The 21,482-nt window shown below is 36.1% G+C and overlaps 11 protein-coding genes and 7 long non-coding RNA genes across 18 annotated transcripts, besides 1 other annotated feature; 8 read left to right on the forward strand and 10 right to left on the reverse strand.

Annotated features, from left to right (window-relative positions):
- The first annotated feature begins 123 nt into the window (after positions 1 to 123).
- On the forward strand, positions 124 to 843 carry SPOM_SPNCRNA.2052. Its single transcript, NR_191419.1, has one exon. It is a non-coding gene; the product is annotated as a non-coding RNA (long non-coding RNA).
- SPOM_SPAC11D3.01C (Con-6 family protein) lies at positions 210 to 658 on the reverse strand. Its single transcript, NM_001018198.3, has one exon. It carries the CDS (start codon positions 623 to 625, stop codon positions 386 to 388), a length of 240 nt encoding a protein of 79 aa, NP_592798.1. The 5' UTR covers positions 626 to 658; the 3' UTR covers positions 210 to 385.
- Positions 844 to 1,105: 262 nt separating the features above from the next.
- On the forward strand, positions 1,106 to 3,855 carry SPOM_SPNCRNA.608. The gene has a single exon (NR_150969.1). It is a non-coding gene; the product is annotated as a non-coding RNA (long non-coding RNA).
- On the reverse strand, positions 1,307 to 1,990 carry SPOM_SPAC11D3.02C (ELLA family acetyltransferase; the record flags this gene model as incomplete). The annotated part of the gene is made up of 1 exon (NM_001018199.3): positions 1,307 to 1,990. The coding sequence occupies exon 1, from the start codon at positions 1,757 to 1,759 to the stop codon at positions 1,307 to 1,309; it is 453 nt and encodes a 150-aa protein (NP_592799.1). The 5' UTR covers positions 1,760 to 1,990.
- On the reverse strand, positions 2,382 to 3,455 carry SPOM_SPAC11D3.03C (uncharacterized protein). The gene has a single exon (NM_001355963.2). It carries the CDS (start codon positions 3,389 to 3,391, stop codon positions 2,483 to 2,485), a length of 909 nt encoding a protein of 302 aa, NP_001342804.1. The 5' UTR covers positions 3,392 to 3,455; the 3' UTR covers positions 2,382 to 2,482.
- A 136-nt stretch (positions 3,856 to 3,991) lies between the features above and the next one.
- SPOM_SPAC11D3.04C (polyketide cyclase SnoaL-like domain protein) lies at positions 3,992 to 4,815 on the reverse strand. The gene has a single exon (NM_001355964.2). The coding sequence runs from the start codon at positions 4,785 to 4,787 to the stop codon at positions 4,395 to 4,397; it is 393 nt and encodes a 130-aa protein (NP_001342805.1). The 5' UTR covers positions 4,788 to 4,815; the 3' UTR covers positions 3,992 to 4,394.
- Positions 4,153 to 5,339, forward strand: SPOM_SPNCRNA.2053. Its single transcript, NR_191420.1, has one exon. It is a non-coding gene; the product is annotated as a non-coding RNA (long non-coding RNA).
- A 134-nt stretch (positions 5,340 to 5,473) lies between these two features.
- On the forward strand, positions 5,474 to 7,440 carry mfs2 (MFS family membrane transporter). The gene has a single exon (NM_001018202.3). It carries the CDS (start codon positions 5,558 to 5,560, stop codon positions 7,196 to 7,198), a length of 1,641 nt encoding a protein of 546 aa, NP_592802.1. The 5' UTR covers positions 5,474 to 5,557; the 3' UTR covers positions 7,199 to 7,440.
- Positions 6,476 to 7,194, reverse strand: SPOM_SPNCRNA.2054. Its single transcript, NR_191421.1, has one exon. It is a non-coding gene; the product is annotated as a non-coding RNA (long non-coding RNA).
- Positions 7,441 to 7,531: 91 nt separating the features above from the next.
- Positions 7,532 to 11,711, reverse strand: toe4 (transcription factor). Its single transcript, NM_001018204.4, has one exon. The coding sequence runs from the start codon at positions 11,584 to 11,586 to the stop codon at positions 9,673 to 9,675; it is 1,914 nt and encodes a 637-aa protein (NP_592804.2). The 5' UTR covers positions 11,587 to 11,711; the 3' UTR covers positions 7,532 to 9,672.
- SPOM_SPAC11D3.06 (MatE family transporter) lies at positions 7,817 to 9,667 on the forward strand. The gene has a single exon (NM_001018203.3). The coding sequence runs from the start codon at positions 8,171 to 8,173 to the stop codon at positions 9,536 to 9,538; it is 1,368 nt and encodes a 455-aa protein (NP_592803.1). The 5' UTR covers positions 7,817 to 8,170; the 3' UTR covers positions 9,539 to 9,667.
- Positions 10,363 to 13,092, forward strand: SPOM_SPNCRNA.2055. Its single transcript, NR_191422.1, has one exon. It is a non-coding gene; the product is annotated as a non-coding RNA (long non-coding RNA).
- On the reverse strand, positions 11,799 to 14,034 carry SPOM_SPAC11D3.08C (amino-acid permease). The gene has a single exon (NM_001018205.3). It carries the CDS (start codon positions 13,684 to 13,686, stop codon positions 12,034 to 12,036), a length of 1,653 nt encoding a protein of 550 aa, NP_592805.1. The 5' UTR covers positions 13,687 to 14,034; the 3' UTR covers positions 11,799 to 12,033.
- Positions 14,035 to 14,290: 256 nt separating this feature from the next.
- On the forward strand, positions 14,291 to 15,594 carry SPOM_SPAC11D3.09 (agmatinase). The gene has a single exon (NM_001018206.3). It carries the CDS (start codon positions 14,323 to 14,325, stop codon positions 15,505 to 15,507), a length of 1,185 nt encoding a protein of 394 aa, NP_592806.1. The 5' UTR covers positions 14,291 to 14,322; the 3' UTR covers positions 15,508 to 15,594.
- A 631-nt stretch (positions 15,595 to 16,225) lies between these two features.
- On the reverse strand, positions 16,226 to 16,696 carry SPOM_SPNCRNA.2056. Its single transcript, NR_191423.1, has one exon. It is a non-coding gene; the product is annotated as a non-coding RNA (long non-coding RNA).
- Positions 16,697 to 16,734: 38 nt separating this feature from the next.
- Positions 16,735 to 18,364, forward strand: SPOM_SPAC11D3.10 (cysteine desulfurase nifs family protein; the record flags this gene model as incomplete). Its single annotated transcript, NM_001018207.3, has 1 exon — positions 16,735 to 18,364. Exon 1 carries the CDS (start codon positions 17,060 to 17,062, stop codon positions 18,362 to 18,364), a length of 1,305 nt encoding a protein of 434 aa, NP_592807.1. The 5' UTR covers positions 16,735 to 17,059.
- Positions 16,820 to 17,814, reverse strand: SPOM_SPNCRNA.2057. The gene has a single exon (NR_191424.1). It is a non-coding gene; the product is annotated as a non-coding RNA (long non-coding RNA).
- Positions 18,365 to 18,428: 64 nt separating the features above from the next.
- SPOM_SPAC11D3.11C (truncated GAL4-like Zn2Cys6 binuclear cluster DNA-binding protein) lies at positions 18,429 to 20,772 on the reverse strand. Its single transcript, NM_001355965.2, has 3 exons — positions 20,650 to 20,772; positions 20,581 to 20,605; positions 18,429 to 20,537 (listed from the first exon to the last, which is right to left on the reverse strand). The coding sequence occupies exons 1-3, from the start codon at positions 20,661 to 20,663 to the stop codon at positions 19,503 to 19,505; spliced, it is 1,074 nt and encodes a 357-aa protein (NP_001343028.1). The 5' UTR covers positions 20,664 to 20,772; the 3' UTR covers positions 18,429 to 19,502.
- Positions 18,708 to 18,794: a sequence feature (Short protein (SPOM_SPAC11D3.20, CAK9837021.1) was converted to a misc_feature.).
- Positions 20,773 to 21,482: the final 710 nt, after the last annotated feature.

The raw sequence follows: 21,482 nt of genomic DNA on the forward strand, positions 1-21,482 counted from the left end.
TGAAGAATTAGCTGTACTGAAAGTTACAAGTGATACACCATAATAATGGTACTTACCCTTAGTATGACGCGTATTGTTTACTAAAGAAAAGAGTATTTACACAACACAACCTTGTCGTAATGAGAAATTAACAAGGCAACTACACAATTCCATTAAAAAGTAACTGCTACATCAATTAAGGCTGTTCGAAGGAAATACAAAACTACATATATGCATGAACAAACTGCCTATAAAAATAAAGACATGTATTTTAATGTGATTGAAATCTCATTAAAAATATATAAGGGTGAAATCGTAAAATAAGCTATGACAGCTTGTGAACATCATAGCTTGCCAAAAAGTTAAAGTTAGAAGCAATAAATTTCGTTTAGTTCGTTGCTTTATTTTACTCGAGGTTTTCTAACTCCTCTTGGGCACGTTGTTTAGCTTCACCAGAGACATTAGGGTTATGCATGGCAGCTTTGTAACCACCACGGACATTACCAGTATTTTTCTGGTGCTCCTCTCCTACTTCACCTTCATGCTCTTCGAGATATTCTTTCTCGCGTTGCTTGGTCTCTTCAGAGACGTTGGGGTTATGAAGTGCAGCCTTGTGACCACCGATAACGTTTCCAGGATTAGGCATTTTAAATATAGATTGAGAATAAACTTGATTTATGAAGAGACTCAGAGCGAATGTTGCCTTTTATAATTTTTTTCTGTGGGCAAAATCGCTAGTTTAATCAAGACACGCAAGTCTTCTGTCACTCGTATTTTGTAACAATGACGAGGATTTGCTTATGGCACTGTAAGAAGTTAGCTTTGACATTCAAATACATCAACGTGAGATAATTGTAGAGATTCAACAATCCAATGATGTATTTTTTTTTGTTTCGCAGTTGCTTTACATACAGAGTCAAACAAAATACTAATGATGTAAAATTGCAAAGAGCCCTTGTGTAAGCAATCATCCCTTTCACCCCAATATTATGATAAATTACTCATTGCTGTTTGGTATTTCGAGTCACTTGAATATAATTGAACACCTAATCGTACGCCACCTTTTTTCTACACATCTATGTAATACTACTAAGTAGAATATTTGAATGAAATGTCAAAGGATATTGCAATGCTCAGAAAGTTCCCAGGTCCCTTAGACGTAATCTAAGAGTATACTCTGCATTTTTTTGGTTGACATATGGTCCAACTAATAAAGCCCAGTAAATTAAAAGCTTGTAATAATACCAATAAGCTCTTTCATAGAACTCATACCGAAACCCTTTTATTAAATGGTGTTAAGCGGTTATTCGGGTTTTCTTCAAATCACTTATAATTCAAGTCTCATTTCCACATGGGGTATTCCATCTTCTAAATAGGCATCGCTGCATTTTTTAAATCCAACGGAACGATATAAAGGTTGTGCGTATTCTTGACTTGATAATACAAATGTCTTTGATGATGAAAACTCTTGCTTGCTTGTTTCTAATGCCTGGAGCATGAGCTTACGACCATACCCATTTTTTCTCTCATCAGGGTCGACAACCACCCGACCGATTCGCACCGTCTGTTGCTGTTCTGGAATAAGTCGTGCATATGCCACTAATTTTCCATTGGCGTTTCTCAACATTAAATGCCCACATTTTAAATCAATTTCATCAACCTCGGGATATGCGCATTTTTGTTCCACTACAAACACATTTGTACGCAAAAGGTAAATGTCATACAGCTCTTTAACATCCAAGCTGTTAAAATATTTATACACAAACTCCAAGTTACTCATTTAAAAGCTTTAACTAATAAAATAAAAAGAAAGTGATGAAACGGTAAACTATCTGTCAACCAACAGGCTCCTGTATCAAAAATTAACTATCAAAGCTCTTAATCGGTTTATAGCTTCGTATTAGTGTGTCCAAACCCGTGAATTTTAGAAAGTAGGTATTTGCCGGATGCTGTTTAGAAGTTTTAAAGATAGTGGAATAATAAAAAAAAAAAAAACGCCTGGAATAAAGTGCGCGGAAAATGAAAAATGTTTCCTTATATTTAAGTATCAGAGAAAACCAGGAAGTTAGCTGATGCGACAGGAGATAAAAAATTTTATACGATGAATCACTTAATCTGTCCTTGACCCGAATACAATCTTTTAATCAAGGATAAGAATATTTTTTTTGAATGAGTAATAGTTACAGAATGCAAAGGTTTGCTAATTTTACTCGCTACAAAATACTTTTTGAAGCTTTAAACATGATCTTCAGTTTAATTCATTAGAAAAGATTTGTTCCATGGAATTTAAAAAAATATACTTATGTCGTTCCCGATGGCTTGATAGTGTACAGTGTTCTTGACAGAGGAACCTATCTATTTTAAATCAATTACATTAAAGTACTGAATAAATATTTGTTTCTAAAGAATTAAATTATCTAAAACGATTGTAAACTTTCTAAAACTAGCATTTTTCATATATATATTGACTGATATCTTTTAGACATCTAGTCCGTTGCAAAGATCAACTTGATGGTGCTTTGAGACCATGGTTTCCGGTATAGTTAACAACTTGTGGAGGAACCCAACCTTTCAATGAGTTCTCTTCATCTTCTAACTCATAGACTTCTATAGCCAAAGGCCTACAGCAATCCACCATTTTGCTGCTTTCAACATCAGTAGCGTCCTCTCCCCAGCCCCAATTTGATAAGTCTCCACCAGGACAAGCACTAATTGCAACCAATAAATCTTGTTCTGCGAAACATTGGAAATAATCTTTTGAAGTTGCGGGACACGTTTCCATGAAGTATTGATCATATTCGTTAAGCCCGGTGACTTGAAAGACATTCAATACATCATGGACGTCAAACTCTGTCAAGCCATATGGCATTATAGCTCTCGTTAAATTGGAATGACAATGCAAATCGTTATCCTTCCCAGAAATTAATTTATCGATGTATGGATCACATCTTGTACCGAGTGTGTCATGAACTCGTCCACCCCATTCATCGTGTCGTGCCTGAAGCGAATCCCCAATTATTGTAACTAGGGGTCGTAAATACGGTAGTGTTGACCATAATCTGTCATAAGTAGAAACATGTGCAGAATGTATTTGGCGAGTTCTAGCTGCCCAAAATCTTTCTCGAGGATTGTGAAAGTTCCAAATATTTAAATCACATACCTGAGGGCCTTCAGGTACGACAATGCTAAATATTGATTTTTGGGGAATCTTCACAGCAAGGCCAGTTCTGGGTTGGCATACATGTCTTCCTACTAATTTTTTAGGAGCATTGGCTATACGAGCATAAAGTTCTTTATCTGCATACAAGGGGGAACCTGGATGTGGATAGTACGCGGGTAAAGGTTTAGGTAAATTATATTTTGTTTTCTCGGGTTTTTGAGAAGAAGAAGCTAATTCTGAAATTTCTGTCATCTAAAAGTTAAAATAAAATACGTTAGAATTGAATTTCAAAATAGAAGACGATTGCTACCCATGTGAATGAAAGGCTTTCATGTTGGATAGTTAATTTATAACGTCTGTCGGCCAGTTGGTTTCCTTCCCCTATCTACTAAAGCGTTAAAAACACTGCTTTTCCGATTGATTTAAGCGAATATACCTATCTACTGTGGGGCCCCGCTTCAAATAAGATAGAATAACATGTATTTGTGTGTTTGTTATCACTCATGATATTCTCGCAGAATATCACGCTGTATGCTCTGTAAACATATCCTCGGCTGTGCCTGTTGCAGTAGAATTAGCTGTTAATGCTCTCACAACATTCTGATATCGCGATTTTTCACATTCCAGTGAAATGAATAACTTGCTGCTTAGCGCAAGAGAATGCCATAAATTCTATGTGTTAGTTTAAATTTATTGATTTGAAAAAGTAAGTGTACCAAGCATGAATAATTGCACTTTTTTGTTGATTGCTTATTTAAACTTGAAATAATAAATAATAATAATAATAAAACTATATAATTACAAAAAAAGAATTTCGAAGTTAGCGATGACATTAGAAAAGATTTGTATCATCAAACATTGAAATATGATATTAAAAAAATTTATTAAATAAATTGGTGAATATTTTATTAAAGTCAGCTTGTATTATTGCAGTCCATAAACACCTTAAAACAGGAAAATAATTTAATTTCAAAATTATATAAATTTTATTATTCACAGCTATTTGAACTAACAATGGACACTTCGCAATTAACATATGTTGGAGGCACTGGGATCATTATGTCAAATCGAGATTCCCCAAATATTGCAGCACATAAAAGTTTTAGACAACGAAGATGAATAAAACTGATTATATTACGAATTACACTTGAATATTTGTAAAATTATGAAGTAGTTCAAAAGGACTCTGAATAATTTGTCCGGTTCCTGATGGACGTTGAATAACGTGGGCAATGCAGTGTCAAGGTAATTGAAGTCATTGTACTGATCCAAGCTCTCTGTCTGCATTACCACCTTCAAGAACGTACGTCAACTCATCGATCAAAGAAATACGCCCGTCTTTAAAACTGTAAAATGCAATGACTTTGATTCTGCTGGACTCGCCAGAGGAACGTATCGCATGGGCAATATGCACAGTGGCAGCCTTGTTACCTTGACAGACAATTTGTTGAACGTTGATGTCGAGCCGATGAAGATGGGTACGTAGTGCTTTGGCATGAGAAATAAAATCGTCAAGTGTCAATTCACGTCCATCGACAAGCTGTCGATAATCTGGCGTTAAAAATCCTCTAAGTGACTCAACGTCAGTACTAAAATCCGTAAATGCCTTAAACAGTTGCCGGATGAACGATTCTGAGTCTTGCGACATTCGGAAAAAATTTTTGGTGATTAAGAGTGGGAAACATAGGGTAATGTGTCGCACAGTACTGTAAGTTAGGTTGATGTAACTCAAAACTGAAATAACAAATCAAGTTTAGCTATTTTTAATCTTACCTCTAAATAGTCGATATCAACATATACTTTTAATCATGCAAAGGTAAGTAATACTACAATGCGTTACACACGTTTTTTTTTAAATCACACATCATTAGACATTGGTGAAAAAAAAACCCCACTAATTTTTAAAAATTTTTTATTTTTTTTTGGAATTAGATAACAAGTGTGTTTTTCCCTTCAAATTCGACAAACAGAATTATTCATTATGACGACCCCAAGTTACGAAAAAAAAGAGGTTTAAATTTGAAATGGTTAAATTCCTACTAGCTGGTATAATCCTCCTAATAAATTGTATGATAACCGTTTAGAGTACATTTAATATTTAACTGAGTCATTATTCACATAACCAGTTGAGTAGTTGATAAAATCCTTGGAGGTCTGATTTATAACGAGCTGCTCTTGCTCATCAATATTTATGTTTTAATTAAGCAAAATCTGCTGGACATTTCGTATCTACTTTAGCGAGCGAATCGGTGTTTTCGTTCACGATCTGGAACAACGCGATGACTAAAGCAATCTCAGCTGTTTAAATTTGACTAGTATATAAATCTCTCCTTCGCATATATTTCGATAACCTTCGTTTGTTTGGCGTTACTTTTGACCCACTTTTATTTATTCTTTCCTTTTCAATACTAACTGCACATGGATTTACTTTCCTTAATTACGGGAAAGAAATTTGAAAAGCACTATTCGAAAGTGGGTTCACGTTTTTCAGATGAATCATTGAATGGTTTAGAAAAACAGCTGTCTAACGGTGCTGATGCTGCTATTGATACTACTGCTGATGATCGAGGATCAGTGGTTTCATTAGGAGCATCATTGCCACTTAGTCAGGGACGCCCTGCAAAAAGCAAAAATATTTTAAATGATACCCTTTTAGCAGAGGACCAATATCTTGTAACGTGGGATGGTCCAGACGATCCCTTAAATCCAAGGAACTGGAGCCATAGTTATAAATGGTGGATTGTCATTCAGGTTTCTGTTATTACCATTGTTGTTACTTTCGCCTCTAGTGTGTATTCTAGCGGCATTATTGATATCGCCAGTGAACTTCATAGCTCTATTCCAGTTTCTACGTTAGGTTCTTGTACTTTTTTAGTAGGGTTTGGTGTTGGGTCTTTGCCATTTGCACCTTTAAGTGATATTTATGGCCGATTCATCATATACTTTGTTACCCTACTGATATTTACTATATTTCAAGTAGGTGGAGGTTGTGCACATAATGTTTGGACGTTGGCTATTGTAAGATTTTTCCAGGGTGTTTTTGGAAGTACTCCCTTGGCAAATGCTGGCGGAACCATCAGTGATTTGTTTACACCTGTCCAGCGTACCTATGTCCTTCCTGGGTTTTGTACTTTTCCGTACCTTGGTCCAATTATTGGACCTATAATCGGTGATTTCATTACACAAAGCTATCTGGAATGGCGATGGACATTTTGGATTAATATGATTTGGGCAGCTGCTGTAATCGTGTTTGTTTTCATTTTTTTCCCCGAAACTCACGAAGATACGATTTTGGATTATAAGGCCAAATATCTTCGCAAAACAACGGGAAACACTGCTTACTATACCATCCATGAGCGGGAACGAGATCCGAAAAATGCAATGATTCAGGCAGCTACTCAAGCTGTTTCTCTTATTTTTACAGAGCCCATTGTTGTGTGCTTTACTTTGTATTTGACTGTGGTGTACATCATTAACTACATTAATTTTGAAGGATATCCTATAGTATTTGCAAAATACGGCTTCAACAAAGGTGAGCAAGGGCTGTCGTTTATTGGTGTTGGCGTTGGAATCGTATGTGCAGGTCTGTGCACTCCATTTATTTATTGGCATTATTTAAAGGTCAACAAAAAGAGAAACGGAGTTATATGTCCAGAGGATCGTTTGTATCCGCTGTTTATTGGTTGCTTCTTGTTGCCTATATCAATGTTTTGGTTTGCATGGACATGTTATCCACATCACATTCACTGGATTGTACCAATAATAGCAAGCGCTTTCTTTGGGTTTTCCTTATTAATAGTTTTTTTCGTTTCATACAATTACATTATTGATTCGTATCAACATATGGCACCGAGCGCTTTAGCTGCAGCTACTCTAGTTCGCTATTCTGCCAGTGGAGGCATAAGTATGGTGGCCAGGCCTATGTACCTTAATTTAGGAGATCACTGGGCTACTAGTGTGCTTGGTTTTATTTCTGTAGCGATGGTTCCCATTCCTTTTATATTTTATCGTTTTGGCAAGAGCATTCGTGCGTGGAGCAAAAACGCTTACAAATTGTAAGAACAAGTGTGATTATTTGTTGTTGTTGTGTTTATTTAATGTTGATTATAATTGTCATATCATGCATATATCTATATAGTAAGAGAGTGATTGCAAGCAAAGATGAATTTTGGTGCTTATTCTATTTAAAGAACGAATGGATGTTTATAAACTAATTTAGAAAGTTTTAATAAAAACGTAAAGATTTAAAGTTATTTCGTGTTGCATTCTAAAAGTCACAGCAATCTAAATATAAACTTTTGAAAAGCAAAATTAACCGAGAATGATATATGCGTACGCCAAACAACTGGATTCATACTTATACACAGTTATTTGGGAAATTACAAATCGTTTTTTCTGTAATGTTTGTTCAAATCATTATTGACTAATAAATTCACCAAGCTATTTTCTGCTATATATTTTACCACCATCGGTAAGTGTTATAATTATTAACAGTCAATGAGTATGCAAGGTAAAATTACAAAATATTTTTTGTACTCTTTATTCGCTTTCATGCTCAAATTTTTGTACTAATTTCAACAAATTAAGAATAACGTGCGAGTCAATAGCTTCTTAGTCTGCAACCGATTTGTTACCTACTATTTTTAACCAGCGGAGTGAGACGGTAATAATATTTTCACCGGCAAAATATGCTAACTGCTATCATTTAAGTTAGCAAAAACTCGGCGAGAATTCCCAATGTCTGTTGGCTAAGCGAAAAATATTTTGCGTGGGTATTTCTAAATTTCCGTATCTCCACGGATATACTAATGTTTAGCCATGACATCTGAAGTTTTATGCCCTAAATGTGCGGCTTCTAAGCGTTCTCTGATATAAATTTATGGTTCCATCCGTTCAATCAATATGATAAAAGCTTAGTAAACTTTTATTAAAGGAAAATTTGAACCTTCGGTGAACAGACATTAAGAAGTACTCTTTATTTATATTAAAAAATACACCGTATATCCAAATTTTCTCTGAGAAAGCACTATTATGGGTAGACCACTTACAGAGGTGAAATACCTTTTGATAAATTCAGCTCCGGTAATCCTTGGATATGCCTTGCAAAACTCTTTGCAAACTAGTTCAGTTATTGTAACCGGGCGCCTTGGACCAAGCGAGCTTTCCGTAGCTGCTTTTGCGTACATGTTTGCGATGAGCACAGGCTGGCTGATTGCTCTAGGTGGAACTACTGCTTTTGACACACTTGGCTCCAACCTTTGGGGAGCCGGAAAAAAACAAGAATTGGGAATTCTATTGCAAACGGGTTTCATCGTGCTCAGTATTCTATATCTGCCAATATGTTTAGTTTGGTGGTATTCTAAACCCATCCTAATTTTCTTGCATCAAACACCTGAATTAGCTGAAGCTTCACAAAAGTTTTTACGATACCTTATCCCAGGCGGACTAGGTTATGTATGTTTTGAATTGCTAAAAAAGTTTTTGCAAACACAAGAAATCACTAGGGCTGGTTCTTATATTCTTCTAGTTACCTCTCCTCTTAATGTCGCCTTAAATTTTCTACTTGTCCATTATTATGGATTAGGTTTAAAAGGCGCTCCATTGGCAACTGGATTATCGTACTGGCTTTCATTCATTTTATTAACTCAATATGCGAAATACGTAAAAGGGGCAGAGGCGTGGAATGGTTGGAATAAACGATGCTTAGAGAACTTTGGACCTTTTGTAAAGTTATCACTATTGGGTATCGTTATGGTGGGAACAGAATGGTGGGCTTTTGAAATAGTAGCACTAGTTGCTGGTAAACTTGGTGCTGTACCACTTGCCGCTCAATCAGTAATTATGACCACAGATCAATTACTTAACACAATTCCTTTCGGTCTCGGAATAATTACTTCTAATCGAGTTGCCTACTATCTCGGAGCTGGGTTACCTGACAATGCTTCTCTAACTGCTAAGGTCGCAGCAATTGTAGGTGTTGCAGTAGGAAGCGTTATCATGATTACCATGATTGCCGTACGCAATATCTATGGACGGATTTTCACAAATGATCCAGATGTCATTCAGCTGGTTGCTCTTGTAATGCCCTTAGTAGCTGCTTTCCAAATATCAGATTCCTTGAATGGTACAATGGGAGGAGCTTTAAGAGGCACGGGAAGACAGAAGGTTGGCGCTATAGTTAACATTACTGCCTACTATTTGTTTGCTCTGCCTCTAGGAATTTATTTAGCCTTCCATGGCAAAGGTCTTGTCGGTCTTTGGATTGGACAGGTAATAGCGTTATCCATAGTCGGAATTTTAGAACTGAAAATTGTAATGGCAACTGACTGGATTTCCCAATCAAGAAAGGCAATCTCAAGATTTGGTGACTCCTCTGAATTGACTGCACTACTCAATTAGACATTTGGGTCGATGCATGTAGTTGATCAAGCAAAATAGTTTGATAATAGCTTCATTGTTAACCGGTAATGATGTTCACCATGTACATTAAAGCAAATAAATTATTAATAAAACAACGTTACTTTCATATTTTTTTAAAGATTCCTCATAACATTGGTTACTCTGTCAAAATCCCAACTGTTTAAGTCGTTAAGTTCAAAACCTTCAACGATATCTTTAAAAGTAGAATCCGTAACATCATTATTTTTGGCACTGCAAACTTCTTTAGCAACCCGCAAAAGTTTGTCTGCAATTTTGACAAGTTCCAAAGCCACGTCACTAACTGGCTCCATTTCCATAAAAAAATCGTAAATTACATGTAAAAGATCCAAATCGTTAAGTAATGTTTCTGAGTCCGTTTCCGTATCAGTTTCGTGAACAAGGTTATTAAATATTATTAAAAAAGGTGTAAAAGGACAGTATAGGAATATCCATAGCGGATCTGCTTTAACATTGACCCTGAGATCAATGTTGAGTCTATTTTTTAACAATTGAACTGCTTCACGGGCTGCATTAATACAAATCCTTCGATTCTCTGTCGACGAGCTAGGTCTGTGTAATATAATTAAAGTGTTTAAGTAAGAAAAGTAAACTTCCATACCTGCGAAAGTTAAAAATTCGAACCGATCGCTAAGCGATATAGTGGGAGAAAAAGTGTTGTTTAGCAACATTTCATGATACATTTTTATTTCAGAAGGAAGGTTTTCTTCCCACGCTTTCAATTTTTGATGTATTGGTATGATGATTTTTTCTCTCGCTGCCATTTGCGTAGGTGACTTCACGCTGTATAGTCGATTTCGTATTTCACTCTGAATTATTGTCAACGATACGGTAGGAACAAATATCAAATCACCACCAGATTGTACACCAAACAAAAGCTCATATTTGCTATCAGGCAAATTACAATCAATATCCTTGTCGTTAAAAACGGAAGGGGTTCCAAAAATCAAAGAAATATTTTTATCGAGAATATAACACATCCAAAATATCCTTTTCCACGATTCAGCCTTTTCAGGCTCCACATCAGTGGATTGCTTTCTATGTAAGTTTAATTGTTGGGCCATGAGGCAGGCTTGGCCGCACAAAGTCCGACATAAAGAAGAGCTAGACAGGTAAGCTGCGTACTGTGTCATGACAATTAAAGCCTGAACTTTGTCAATGCTCGGAGTAAGAAAAAAGTCGGACTTTTGAACAAAAACCCAAGCTGTTGAAAACAAAGACTCTGCAAGCGTCTTTGAGTTACCAAGTCTTTTCCTAATGCTGCTTAATGCTAAAATAGAATAAAAAGAAATTAGCCAAGCATTATTGCTATGGAACCCGAACGCATAAAGACGTTCGAACTCATACATAAAATCATTATATACGAAGGTAGGCCACCACCAATTTACATGCTGAAAGTAAGACGTGACTAACTCATGGGCTACTTCCTTCTTGGGAATGTCATGGAATGCCTTCTCCCAGTCCGGCAACTGTGGAGGGAACAAGCTTTCCACATTCAGTATCCGAGTAGGTGTATTGTCGACAGGGCTACCTTGTCTGTGTTTAATAACAATCGATTCTGCATCTTTAATTTGTGTAACCAAGGAAGGTAATTCAATAGCCTTATTTTCACGTTTAAATTCTGAAGTTTCAGTAGCTATATCTAACAACAAATCGATTTTTTCTTCAAGCAATTTAAGGCGTCTCTGAACGGATTCTTCACCATCCTCGGGTTTTTCAATGTTTTTACTAATAGTTCCATTAGTAGTTAATGCAAAATTTTCTTGATTTGGAATTGAGTGATCACTCGGTTCTGGCTCATTGCCGTTAATACCAGCGGCATAATCAAACACGGGTAACGTAATTCCCCCAAACGTCTCCTTGCTTCTTTGAACAAGTCTCTTACGGCGAGCACGATTAGAATAATGACAGTCCGCTTGAAAAAGAGTACAAGTCTGACATCTTGGTTGCCCTCGACTACATTTAATCTTCTTCAACCTGCAAAGATCACATGCTTTATTTTGAGACATCTTATGTTAAGAAAAGAGTAATTAAACAACTATCTTAAATTCTAGCTGAATGCGTATCAATTGTAAGCAAGCATTACCGCCTTTGGTGCAGTTTACTGTTAAAAAGCATATACATCTGCAGATTTATTTTAGCACTACTCAAGTCGTGCTTAAGTATAGGTTATAAGGGAAGTGATGATAAGAAAATCTGGACAAGACGATAAGTATACGTACTCGAAAGATAAAAAAAATTTTATATAATCTTATATTACTGATAATGATAACAGAGCCACTAATTCATTAAAAGACATTAAAACAATATTAAGCTATTTAACTAAGACTAGGAACAAAAGAATAAAAAAGAACTGTTAATAAACATACAATTATAAAAGCACAGTAAAAATACAATGAAACAGCGTAGCTGTTGCCAAAAAGAAGAGTTAAGAAAAGTATAACACTCAGGTTAAATTACTCTGTGATTTGCTTCTGGTCAAAATCTTTTGGCAAAGGTAAACTGCTTAAAGATAGTTCATTTAGTGGAACACCAGATATGTACTCGTTCTCCTGTTGAACAGTAGGTATTGGACCTGTAAAAAAAGTTTTACCACCAATCTTTGGCAAATAATAATACACCACGCAAAAGACCATTACAAATCCAAGGACCACTATAGCCCAATTCATCTCATCTTGGTTGGGCTTTTGATATTGAGGAAACAAAAGCATAAGAATCATAAACCACATCCAAACTAATGACCATAAGGCTGCTGGTTTGCTCCATTTTCCAACGTAGAAAACACCAGGTTGAAATTTATTGTACACAAATCGACACATAAGAGGGCCGGAATAAGCGATATAAAGAGCAATAATTGCTAAATTAAACACAGAAGAAATGGCAGTGACATTAACCAAAATTAGTAGACCGACTAAAAGGCTATAGAGTAGCACTAAAAGAATTGCATTTAAGGGAACTTTCTGTTTAGTCAAAAGACGTAAGTATCTACTTCCTGGAATCCCGCCGTCTCTGCAGAAAGCAAATACTTCTCTAGATGCAGCAATCAGTAACGAAATGCAGTTCAAACAAAGGGCAATGACCAGCAAAGAGAAAATTCCTAAAGCTCCCTTATTTCCAACATTGTTAACCAGTACTTGAGCTACAGGCTGGCCTAAAGAGGAACCTAGAATGGCATTAAAATCGTGACCCATAGTAGCTACAACGGTGATAACGATGCACCATCCAAGAATGGTAGCCACACCAAGACTGGAAATCATAGCAAAGGGAGCTGCTTTGGCAGCATTCGTTGATTCTTCAGCAACAGCGGCGCTAGATTCGAATCCGCTTACAACCCACACAGGAGTAGTGAATGAAAGTATAAATGCCCATCCCATGTTTGACCATCCAGAATAATTTGTAAAATCACCGAATATAAAACTTCCAGAATTTCTAGTAGTAGAGTCAGATCCTGCGGCAAGGGCAATAATAAGAATAATGGATACAAGGAATTGGAAGGTAATATTAATGATGTTCACCTTCGCGATAACACGAGAGGGAATTGCAGTCATGGCAGAAATCACGAAAAGCAACGCTGCGTAAATTCCGTACTGTTCATATTTTGTAGGTGAATAAGAAGGACTACCTATCACAGCTAGTGCCTGTACCATAGATGATGCAGAGTACACTGTTGAAGCATAAATCGTAGCGTAGCCAAGCACTGACACGTAACCACAAACCCAGCAGAGAAATGCTCTTGACGATGGTGATGCTAGGGTAAAAATCCAAAAATAAAGACCTCCAGAAGTAGGCATAGAAGACGCCAGTTCGCCCAATGATATACTTACTGGAATCAGACATATACATCCAATAATCCATGACCAAACCATGCCTCCTCCTCCACAGTTCATCGAGAAAATGAGTGAACCCGCCATAGCCGGACAAAGACCCATTGATCCAAACGATTGACCAAAAATGCTAACGTAAGAGAATTCTCTAGTGAATTCTGGTTTGTAACCAAGGCTCATCAGAAGCTCATCATCTTGATTAGCTTCTCTGCTTTCGCCCAACTCAACTTCATTTTCCCATTGCTTCTGATTTTGTTTTAAGCTTTCTTTGTCGATGTCACTCATTGTAAATGCTGAATGTGAGTCGTCCTTACAAGCAGAAAACTCTCAAAGCAAATTGGTCTTAGCAAAATTAGCAGCTCGTAAATATTTTATACCAAATATTTTGAATAAGACTAAAGATCTATATGTCAACTCCTCCAAGCCGAAATAGCCACACAAAGCTTGTTTGTCAAAAATTTTATGATCACCGAAAGGGTATATGCTTGCAGAGGCTTTTGTGACTAAATATGTCTTTATTCAAAAGCAAAAATGAATTTAACCATTTTATAAGACTTTAAAAGTTAATCATAAAAGCCCGAATTTCCTCGCCTTCCGTAATTTATTTTCCTTGGAGCGTACAATCATGCCTTTATTTCCAAGGAAATTCTGATAGGCAATAATATCTTAGATCTAACTTAAAGATCCATCCTAATCTCTCGTTATACTAGTTTGTTCCGGTGGATGCTCAACTCAAATGACGAAATCAATCGTTTTTACAGGAATGCTTATTTATATTAACGAAATGTGAATCCCCACGGCAGATTCAAAAATTTCCTTGGAGATATTTGAAGAAGTTTGTATATCTGAAATGTAGTATAAATACCTTATTCATTTCACCTGAAAATGCAATAAACTTCAACAGTACAAACAATTATTCAAATGGCTCTTCAAAGCCTTTTTTTGATTCTTCTCGCGGGTGCTGCTCAATTGGCTCAAGCGCACCCAAAGATCTTTGAGCAATCTCGTGCAAATGCAGTTGAAACCTTTGACGATGCTTTTCCAGGAGATGGTGAAACACAAGCTGATTCCGTTTTTTCGGGAATCGCAACTTTTGGTCGTCTTCCTTATTGGAAATGTCTAAACGACAAAAGTCAATCTTTCGACATTGCCTTCCTTGGAGCACCATTCGACACTGGTACTAGTTACCGTCCTGGTGCTAGATTTGGTCCAAGCGGTATCCGTGAAGGATCTCGTCGTCTCAATCTTTATGGTGGTTACAACGTTCCAATGGAGACCAACCCTTTCAACAATTGGGCTAAAATTGTGGACTGTGGTGATATTCCTTTGACGAGTTATGACAATGCAGTTGCTATTAAACAAATCGAGAATGGCCATTTCGAATTATTAACTCGCAAGCCTACATCTTATTCTGAGAAAGATGGTTATGCATTAGATGGAAGCGTTTTGCCTAGAGTTATCACCCTCGGTGGTGACCACACAATTGTCCTTCCAATTCTTCGATCGGTCTCTCGTGCATATGGACCTGTCTCTATCATTCATTTCGATAGTCATTTGGACAGCTGGAAGCCCAAGGTTTTTGGAGGCGGCAAATCAAGTGTTGGTAGCATTAACCATGGTACTTATTTCTACCATGCTAGTCAAGAAGGATTAGTTTCTAACGATTCAAACATTCATGCTGGTATTCGTACAACTCTCTCCGGTCTCTCTGACTACGATAATGATGCTGATTGTGGTTTTGAGATTATTGAAGCTCGTGAAATTGACACAATTGGAATTGATGCTATTATAAAGAGGATCCGTGACAGAGTTGGAGATGGTATAGCTTACTTGTCTATTGACATCGACGTTCTTGATCCCGCTTATGCTCCCGCCACCGGTACCCCTGAGAGTGCAGGTTGGACCACCAGAGAATTACGTACCATTCTCCGCGGCTTGGATGGGATCAAACTCGTCGGTGCAGACATTGTAGAGGTTGCACCTGCTTATGATTTTGCTGAAGTTACTACATTAGCTGCTGCTGATATCTTGTTTGAAGTTATGTCTATCATGGTAAAGACTCCTGTGTACAAAGAACAGGCTAAACAACAAAGTCGTTTCTATTAGGTGTGTTATAGAGTAGTAAAGTTTTTGGAAACTCAACTTAAAAGTTATCAAAAATAATATTAATTTCGAAAATTTCTCAACATATGATTAAATTTGCTATAGTGTCGAAGCTTAGAACAGTAAGTGGACAGTGTAGAATTTTGTTTTATTTTTTAGTATACTGTAAAAAAAAACTTCGTGAAGTATAAACCTAGAGAAATAACAAAATTTGCATATTTAATTGTTGGGAATTGCGTTACCATTATATTTAGCATATATGAATAAATGAGTTGGTGCACAAATTTTATAATCAAATCGTAATCCTTGGCAAAAAATGTTCGTACCATCAAATACACTGTTATCATTTTTAAATTACCAATGTCGATTTTAAAGCAGCGTTTTCTATGTTCGATTGCTTCTTATCTTACTACCGTAACATACATATAAATTAATATAAATTAGAAATTTAACCATTAAATATAATCAGTGCTTCAGTAAAATATAAAAATTCCATAATATAAATCCAATTTACAAAAATTTGTTTATTGTATATATTTTTTGACAATTATTAGAAATTAGGGTCCAAGGAAGATGAAAAATATTCCATAGTGATACCAGTATAAATAAATACTTTAAACAAAGCACACAAATATATACCTTGGTTGTTTGTAAGACAATTATATTTTACATAAATAGTTGCATTTTATGCAAATACCTGCAACATTTTCTGGAAGCTAAGCAGGCGTGTACATGCATTTGTGAACTTGGTGTTATGTAGTCATTATAGCCTTAAATTTTAAACGAGTATACTGGCCTTAATCTAATTCCATGCAATTTACAGCGATTAAGAGAGGTAAATAGATATATTCATGTTTCAAACCGAGTAAATAAGGCGGTAATCGGATTTAAACACGGTATATAATAAGAAATCGTTTCATGAGTAATGTTTATTTGAAATATACAGTAGAATCATTTACTAAATATTTTGACTGAAAAATTTTCTCTCTTTGATGAACATATATTTTTTGTACATGATTCGGCTTTACATAGTCAATTTTTGTATGTTAAAGCTTTTCGCTTCTATTTTTTTTTTCTTTTTTTGCCTTCAAAGTGGTGGTTTTCGAAAACGGTTGTGCTTACTTTATTGAATGTATTTCAGTTCATACTGTACACTGTTAGAAAATCTACGTCAACTATTCGCTGCAAGATAGCAGTTGTTTTAAGGTTAACAGACCTTGAAGTACAAATAAACGAAACACTCACACTGCATGACTGATATAAGAATTCAGTATAAAAATTTAGGAATTGCTGCCTGTCTTTGAAGAAAGGATGAACCGACTATATTAATTTGATTAAAGTGCTACTCTATCCGTATTCCTACATACATTACAACTCGGACATTAAAGTCCTAGTATGGCACCCGACACAGGGTCATAACAATACCGACACCAGCAGTAAACAGAAATCAAATGACCCGGACTTTAATGTCCAGTGAAACTAGATACAACATGACAAGGAGAGTTGTTATATAAGGCAAATACTCTTTGTCAATTTCAATTGATGTTTACACACAATGAATGCTTTAGCGAAAATTAAAGCTTTTCGAAGCTATGTCCCTTTACTACAGGGAAACACTAAGACTATATACTTGAATCAATCATTCCAAGCGCCCATGAATATGTTAGTAAGTACAGCTCTTCAAGGCTACATTAACGAGGGACTGTACAATCCGCATCCTAAACCCATGTGGAAGGAGAGGACAGAAGAAACCAGGTCTTTGTTAGCGAAGCTGCTGAATGCATCCACCAAAGATTCTATAACATTCACTCGCGATACAACAGAAGGCCTCAATCTATTTCAGAGATCACTCAAATGGAAGCCAGGAGATAATGTTGTTATTTTAGATAATGAGCATCCTAATCAAGGGTTTGGCTGGATTGCTCTTCAAAACGATGGCCTTGAAGTTCGACTAGTACCAAATGAAGGTCAATACCATGCCAATGCTTCAACGTTTGCTCCTTATGTTGACAGTCGTACTAAAGCAATTGGGTTATCTTCGGTAATGTTCCACAGTGGGCAGAAAAATGACGTTAAAGACATAGCTAATGCGTTCAGGCCAAAAGGAATCCATGTTTTGGCAGACCTTACGCAACAGGTTGGGTTGAGCAAAATCGACGTTCAGGATTTGAATGTTTCTGCTTGCGCCTTCAGCTGTCATAAAGGACTCGGTTGTCCTACTGGGCTGGGTGTACTATATGTATCGCCATTAGCTATTTCCGAGCTGAGATCAACTCCTCCTTTCGTTGGTGGAGGGGCTGTAGAAGATTTTAAGGAAGATTTAAAATTGAAGTTGAATGCTAAATACCATCAGTCTGCATTAAGATACGAACATACTAATAACGCTTACATGCTTATTACTGCATTGCGTGCATACTTAAAATTTTTACTCAAAGTAGGCATTTCCAACGTTGAACGTTATTTGCAAGGACTTGGAAAAGATCTTATAAAAGAGTTAGAAAGTCTCAATGTATCTGTGATTGGGTACAAAGATTTTGATAAGCACTCCTCCCATTCTTATGTTTTAAAAATATTAAATCCCGAATGGTTTGACTTTCTAAGGCAGCAAGGTGTTTGCGTTTCGCGTTTTGAAAGTGGAATCAGAGTTTCGTTTGGTCTATATAATACAAGCAAAGACATAATTAAATTCATCTCTGTAATAAGGAAGGGATTAGCTTTGAACATCCCTTTGAACATTAGGCCTCCCCAAAGGATTGCTGTTATGGATAATCCCTTAGTTGGGATTTCTGACGAAGCAATTGCAGCAATGAAATTACCTGCAAATACACTATCTAACAGGCCTCTTGCTGCTAACATTTAGAAACAACATACATAGAATTTTCATGAACCTACTTTATTTTTTATTACTCCAATGTATTTCATTTTTAACTTCAATGCGTTATCCTCGTTTTCAATTTAAGGTACTCGACAGTTACCTTAACAAGTTTATAGCATACTCTGACTGTAAAATTCATCTATGAAGCACTTAAAGCGCGGATCTAGCATGCTTTTATAATAACAATATGTGTTTTGATTTTGCATCAATTTCGTCATTAATATGAGATGCCTCGCTACTTTTTAACGAAACATATACATTTTCTATTGTTCGTACAACCTATTATTTCCATCCTCTGAATCGTTAGGCTGATTGAACATTGAAAATAATGAGTTTTTCCAAATTTCACTGTGGGAAGCTGATGTCATTAAAATTGGCGGACCTCCGTACAATGTTTGAAGCCCTTGAGAAGTAATATCAAGTTCGAATGTTTTGGTAGATGGATCCAAAATGTCCGGGATATTCGCGGACTCGTGTGCAATGCTTGAATTCGAGTTATTGACATTAAGACCTTCGGAATTTGATTTTAAAGAAAAGGAATCTGTAAAAGCGACACCCTTGGACAATAAACTACTCTTTATAAGATGAATAGATTTCGTGGCTAAATCCCACACTTTTGATGCCTTAACCAACACAATCAAGAAGAAGTTTAGCTTGGTTTCTATCACCTGGCGATTAAGAATTGGATCTTCGTCGTTCCATAACATAAGAAGTACACTGCAGCTTACAATAGCTGCATATACCAAAACAAAAGACACAGAATTAATTCCAAACGCATCATTTCGATACTTAATAAGTAACTCTATATCTTCAATGGAATCTTGACATATTAATTTAGGTGTCATATCATTGGAAATAACCTCCTTACTAGACAAAAAAGGTCTATTCAGACATATTTTAATTAAATTGTAATATAAGCAAACGACAGAAAGATCAGGATTTTGACCAAATTTTCTCAATTCGCTTTTTTTCCACCGGAGTTCACTCGGAAGCTTAAGATGCCATTTGGCAAGCTCTAAATTGTACTTCCCCAAATTTTGTAGCATGTAATCTGCACCGTAAGGCATTGAAATAGGGGCAAATACGTTTAGTAATATAGCATCAGCTACATTACTCAAATCCACTAGTAAACAGAGGATTGTATACATAGATATTCTTTTAGAAGAAGGGCGTTGTTCACTCTGTACTCGTTGACTCCATCGAAATCAGGTAAGCTTTCAGAATCGGGGATGCTAGTGTCAGATTTTTTTAGCGTAGTAGGCCTACCAAGGACAAAGCTAATAAATATATCTGTAACATAACTTCCCCAATAAATCCTACTACGAACAGCAGCATCTGCCGGTGAAACAACGGGATGATCATTTACCGACCAATTTCGGGGATTTAATTGAAATCCCAAATCTTGACCCATTCGAAATGCCATCCCCGACAACATCCATCCTAGCGATGTATTGCCCATCCCAATATTGAAATAACCTAAACACAACAAGCACTGGATTGAAGTAATATGAGACTTTCCCAGACCATATTCTATTATTTTATTCCAAGCAATTTGATAAAAATTCTTGGCCAATGCGGCAATGTTAGGATCAACGGACATTCTACTACCAATTGCACACATTGCATATAGCAAGTGTTCAGAACAATATCTTCCTTCATGATAGCGATAGTAATAGTCAACCAGAAATGCCTCCCGGTTGATAAATAAAAACTGCGGGTACTGCCATTTAAAAAAAAGCTTTAGACAATCAGTTATAAGAGGAGAAAAGCTGGGGTTTTGAGGGGGGAAAGAAGGCGTCTCAGGCGAGCTTGGAGTTAACGGTGGCCCGTAGACATTTGTTGGCCCGTAAAAGGCGATGGTATTTGGGCCTCTAATGTCTAAAGAGACTGGAAATTCAAAAGTGGTATCAGTTTTAGAAACCGATATATCTGGAGATAAGTGGTCGTTAAACGAAATTGTTTTTAGCAATTCGAGTTTTTCATTGACAGGAGCATATTTCACCCTTTTCCAAAAAGCTTCTAAGCCCGCTAACCTAGTTTCTAAGGCTTTCACATAGCTATGTGGATGTCGTATTTTGCGGCTATCATATTCTTTAAACATGCATTTTTCGCCAGCCTGCTCACAATTGGTACACGGATTTTTTCGGTCACATTTTATCTTTAATTGTAGTTAGATGCTGATAATTTCAATGTATGAATACCTTTTTCTGACGGCACACAATACAACTAGATATTGGTTAGTACTGATAACAGTATCCCATGATCCTTACGATAATGAACGCATTATATGAAGCAATTGAGGAACTCTCGAATTGTAAAATTATGATGAAGAAATCATTTGAAAATCGTATTCATTAACACTAAAAGTTTTAAATTTCAAGACTGGAAGAGGTAAAAAGTTAGCACCCTAGATTGATAAAGTTCGTTAGGTCACGGGCATGCTTAAAATATATTTTCTTAATATTATATAATATAATGTTCGGATATAAGTATTTAAAGACATTATCTTATACAAGGAACTAGTACACCCGTAATATAGCGACTAACAATATTACCATAGCGTACAACGAGCGGTTTACATTCTTTGTAAAGAAATGGTTTTAATACGATTGATTTTACAAAAAATGACTTGGTAAATTTTGGAACCGAATAACCAGTCGAATGGCAATGATGGGATAATTTTAAATGCACTTTACCAAATGAATTAATCAGGTATGATAAATTTAAAAATCACATATAACCATTATCGCTCATTCATATTAAATATTGGGTTCTATAAAGGGGATTTGTGTTCAATAAAATCTACAATACTATGTATAACGAAACCTAGTACCCTAAGCAGATTGCTCGGTAAAATTACTTTTATAATACTCAATCGAGTATTATCGTACATGATAGTAAAAAAAAAGGATTTAGCCAAGAATGTTAATTATTTAAATTAAATTAAATTCATGATTCATGAAGAACCAAGAGACAATCTTAGAGTTTCCCCTGCAAACAATGTATTGAAAAAATATGTATACAAAGGAATATAAATACTTAAATTTACTTCCTAGTAAAATGAATTAAAGCTGGCCTAGCTCGTTTATTTATTATATGTTTT

This window comes from Schizosaccharomyces pombe, assembly GCF_000002945.2.
Source record: "Schizosaccharomyces pombe strain 972h- genome assembly, chromosome: I".
NCBI lineage: Eukaryota > Fungi > Ascomycota > Schizosaccharomycetes > Schizosaccharomycetales > Schizosaccharomycetaceae > Schizosaccharomyces > Schizosaccharomyces pombe.

Excerpts from the sequence above, each read along its gene's own strand:
- toe4 (NM_001018204.4), bottom strand. The coding sequence starts at position 11,586 with ATGTCTCAAAATAAAGCATGTGATCTTTGCAGGTTGAAGAAGATTAAA.
- SPOM_SPAC11D3.03C (NM_001355963.2), bottom strand. The coding sequence starts at position 3,391 with ATGACAGAAATTTCAGAATTAGCTTCTTCTTCTCAAAAACCCGAGAAA.
- SPOM_SPAC11D3.01C (NM_001018198.3), bottom strand. The coding sequence starts at position 625 with ATGCCTAATCCTGGAAACGTTATCGGTGGTCACAAGGCTGCACTTCAT.
- SPOM_SPAC11D3.04C (NM_001355964.2), bottom strand. The coding sequence starts at position 4,787 with ATGTCGCAAGACTCAGAATCGTTCATCCGGCAACTGTTTAAGGCATTT.
- SPOM_SPAC11D3.09 (NM_001018206.3), top strand. The coding sequence starts at position 14,323 with ATGGCTCTTCAAAGCCTTTTTTTGATTCTTCTCGCGGGTGCTGCTCAA.
- SPOM_SPAC11D3.06 (NM_001018203.3), top strand. The coding sequence starts at position 8,171 with ATGGGTAGACCACTTACAGAGGTGAAATACCTTTTGATAAATTCAGCT.
- SPOM_SPAC11D3.08C (NM_001018205.3), bottom strand. The coding sequence starts at position 13,686 with ATGAGTGACATCGACAAAGAAAGCTTAAAACAAAATCAGAAGCAATGG.
- SPOM_SPAC11D3.11C (NM_001355965.2), bottom strand. Across the intron at positions 20,538-20,580 it reads TTGTGTGCCGTCAGAAAAAG|ATAAAATGTGACCGAAAAAA; the intron begins GTATTCATACAT and ends CTACAATTAAAG.
- mfs2 (NM_001018202.3), top strand. The coding sequence starts at position 5,558 with ATGGATTTACTTTCCTTAATTACGGGAAAGAAATTTGAAAAGCACTAT.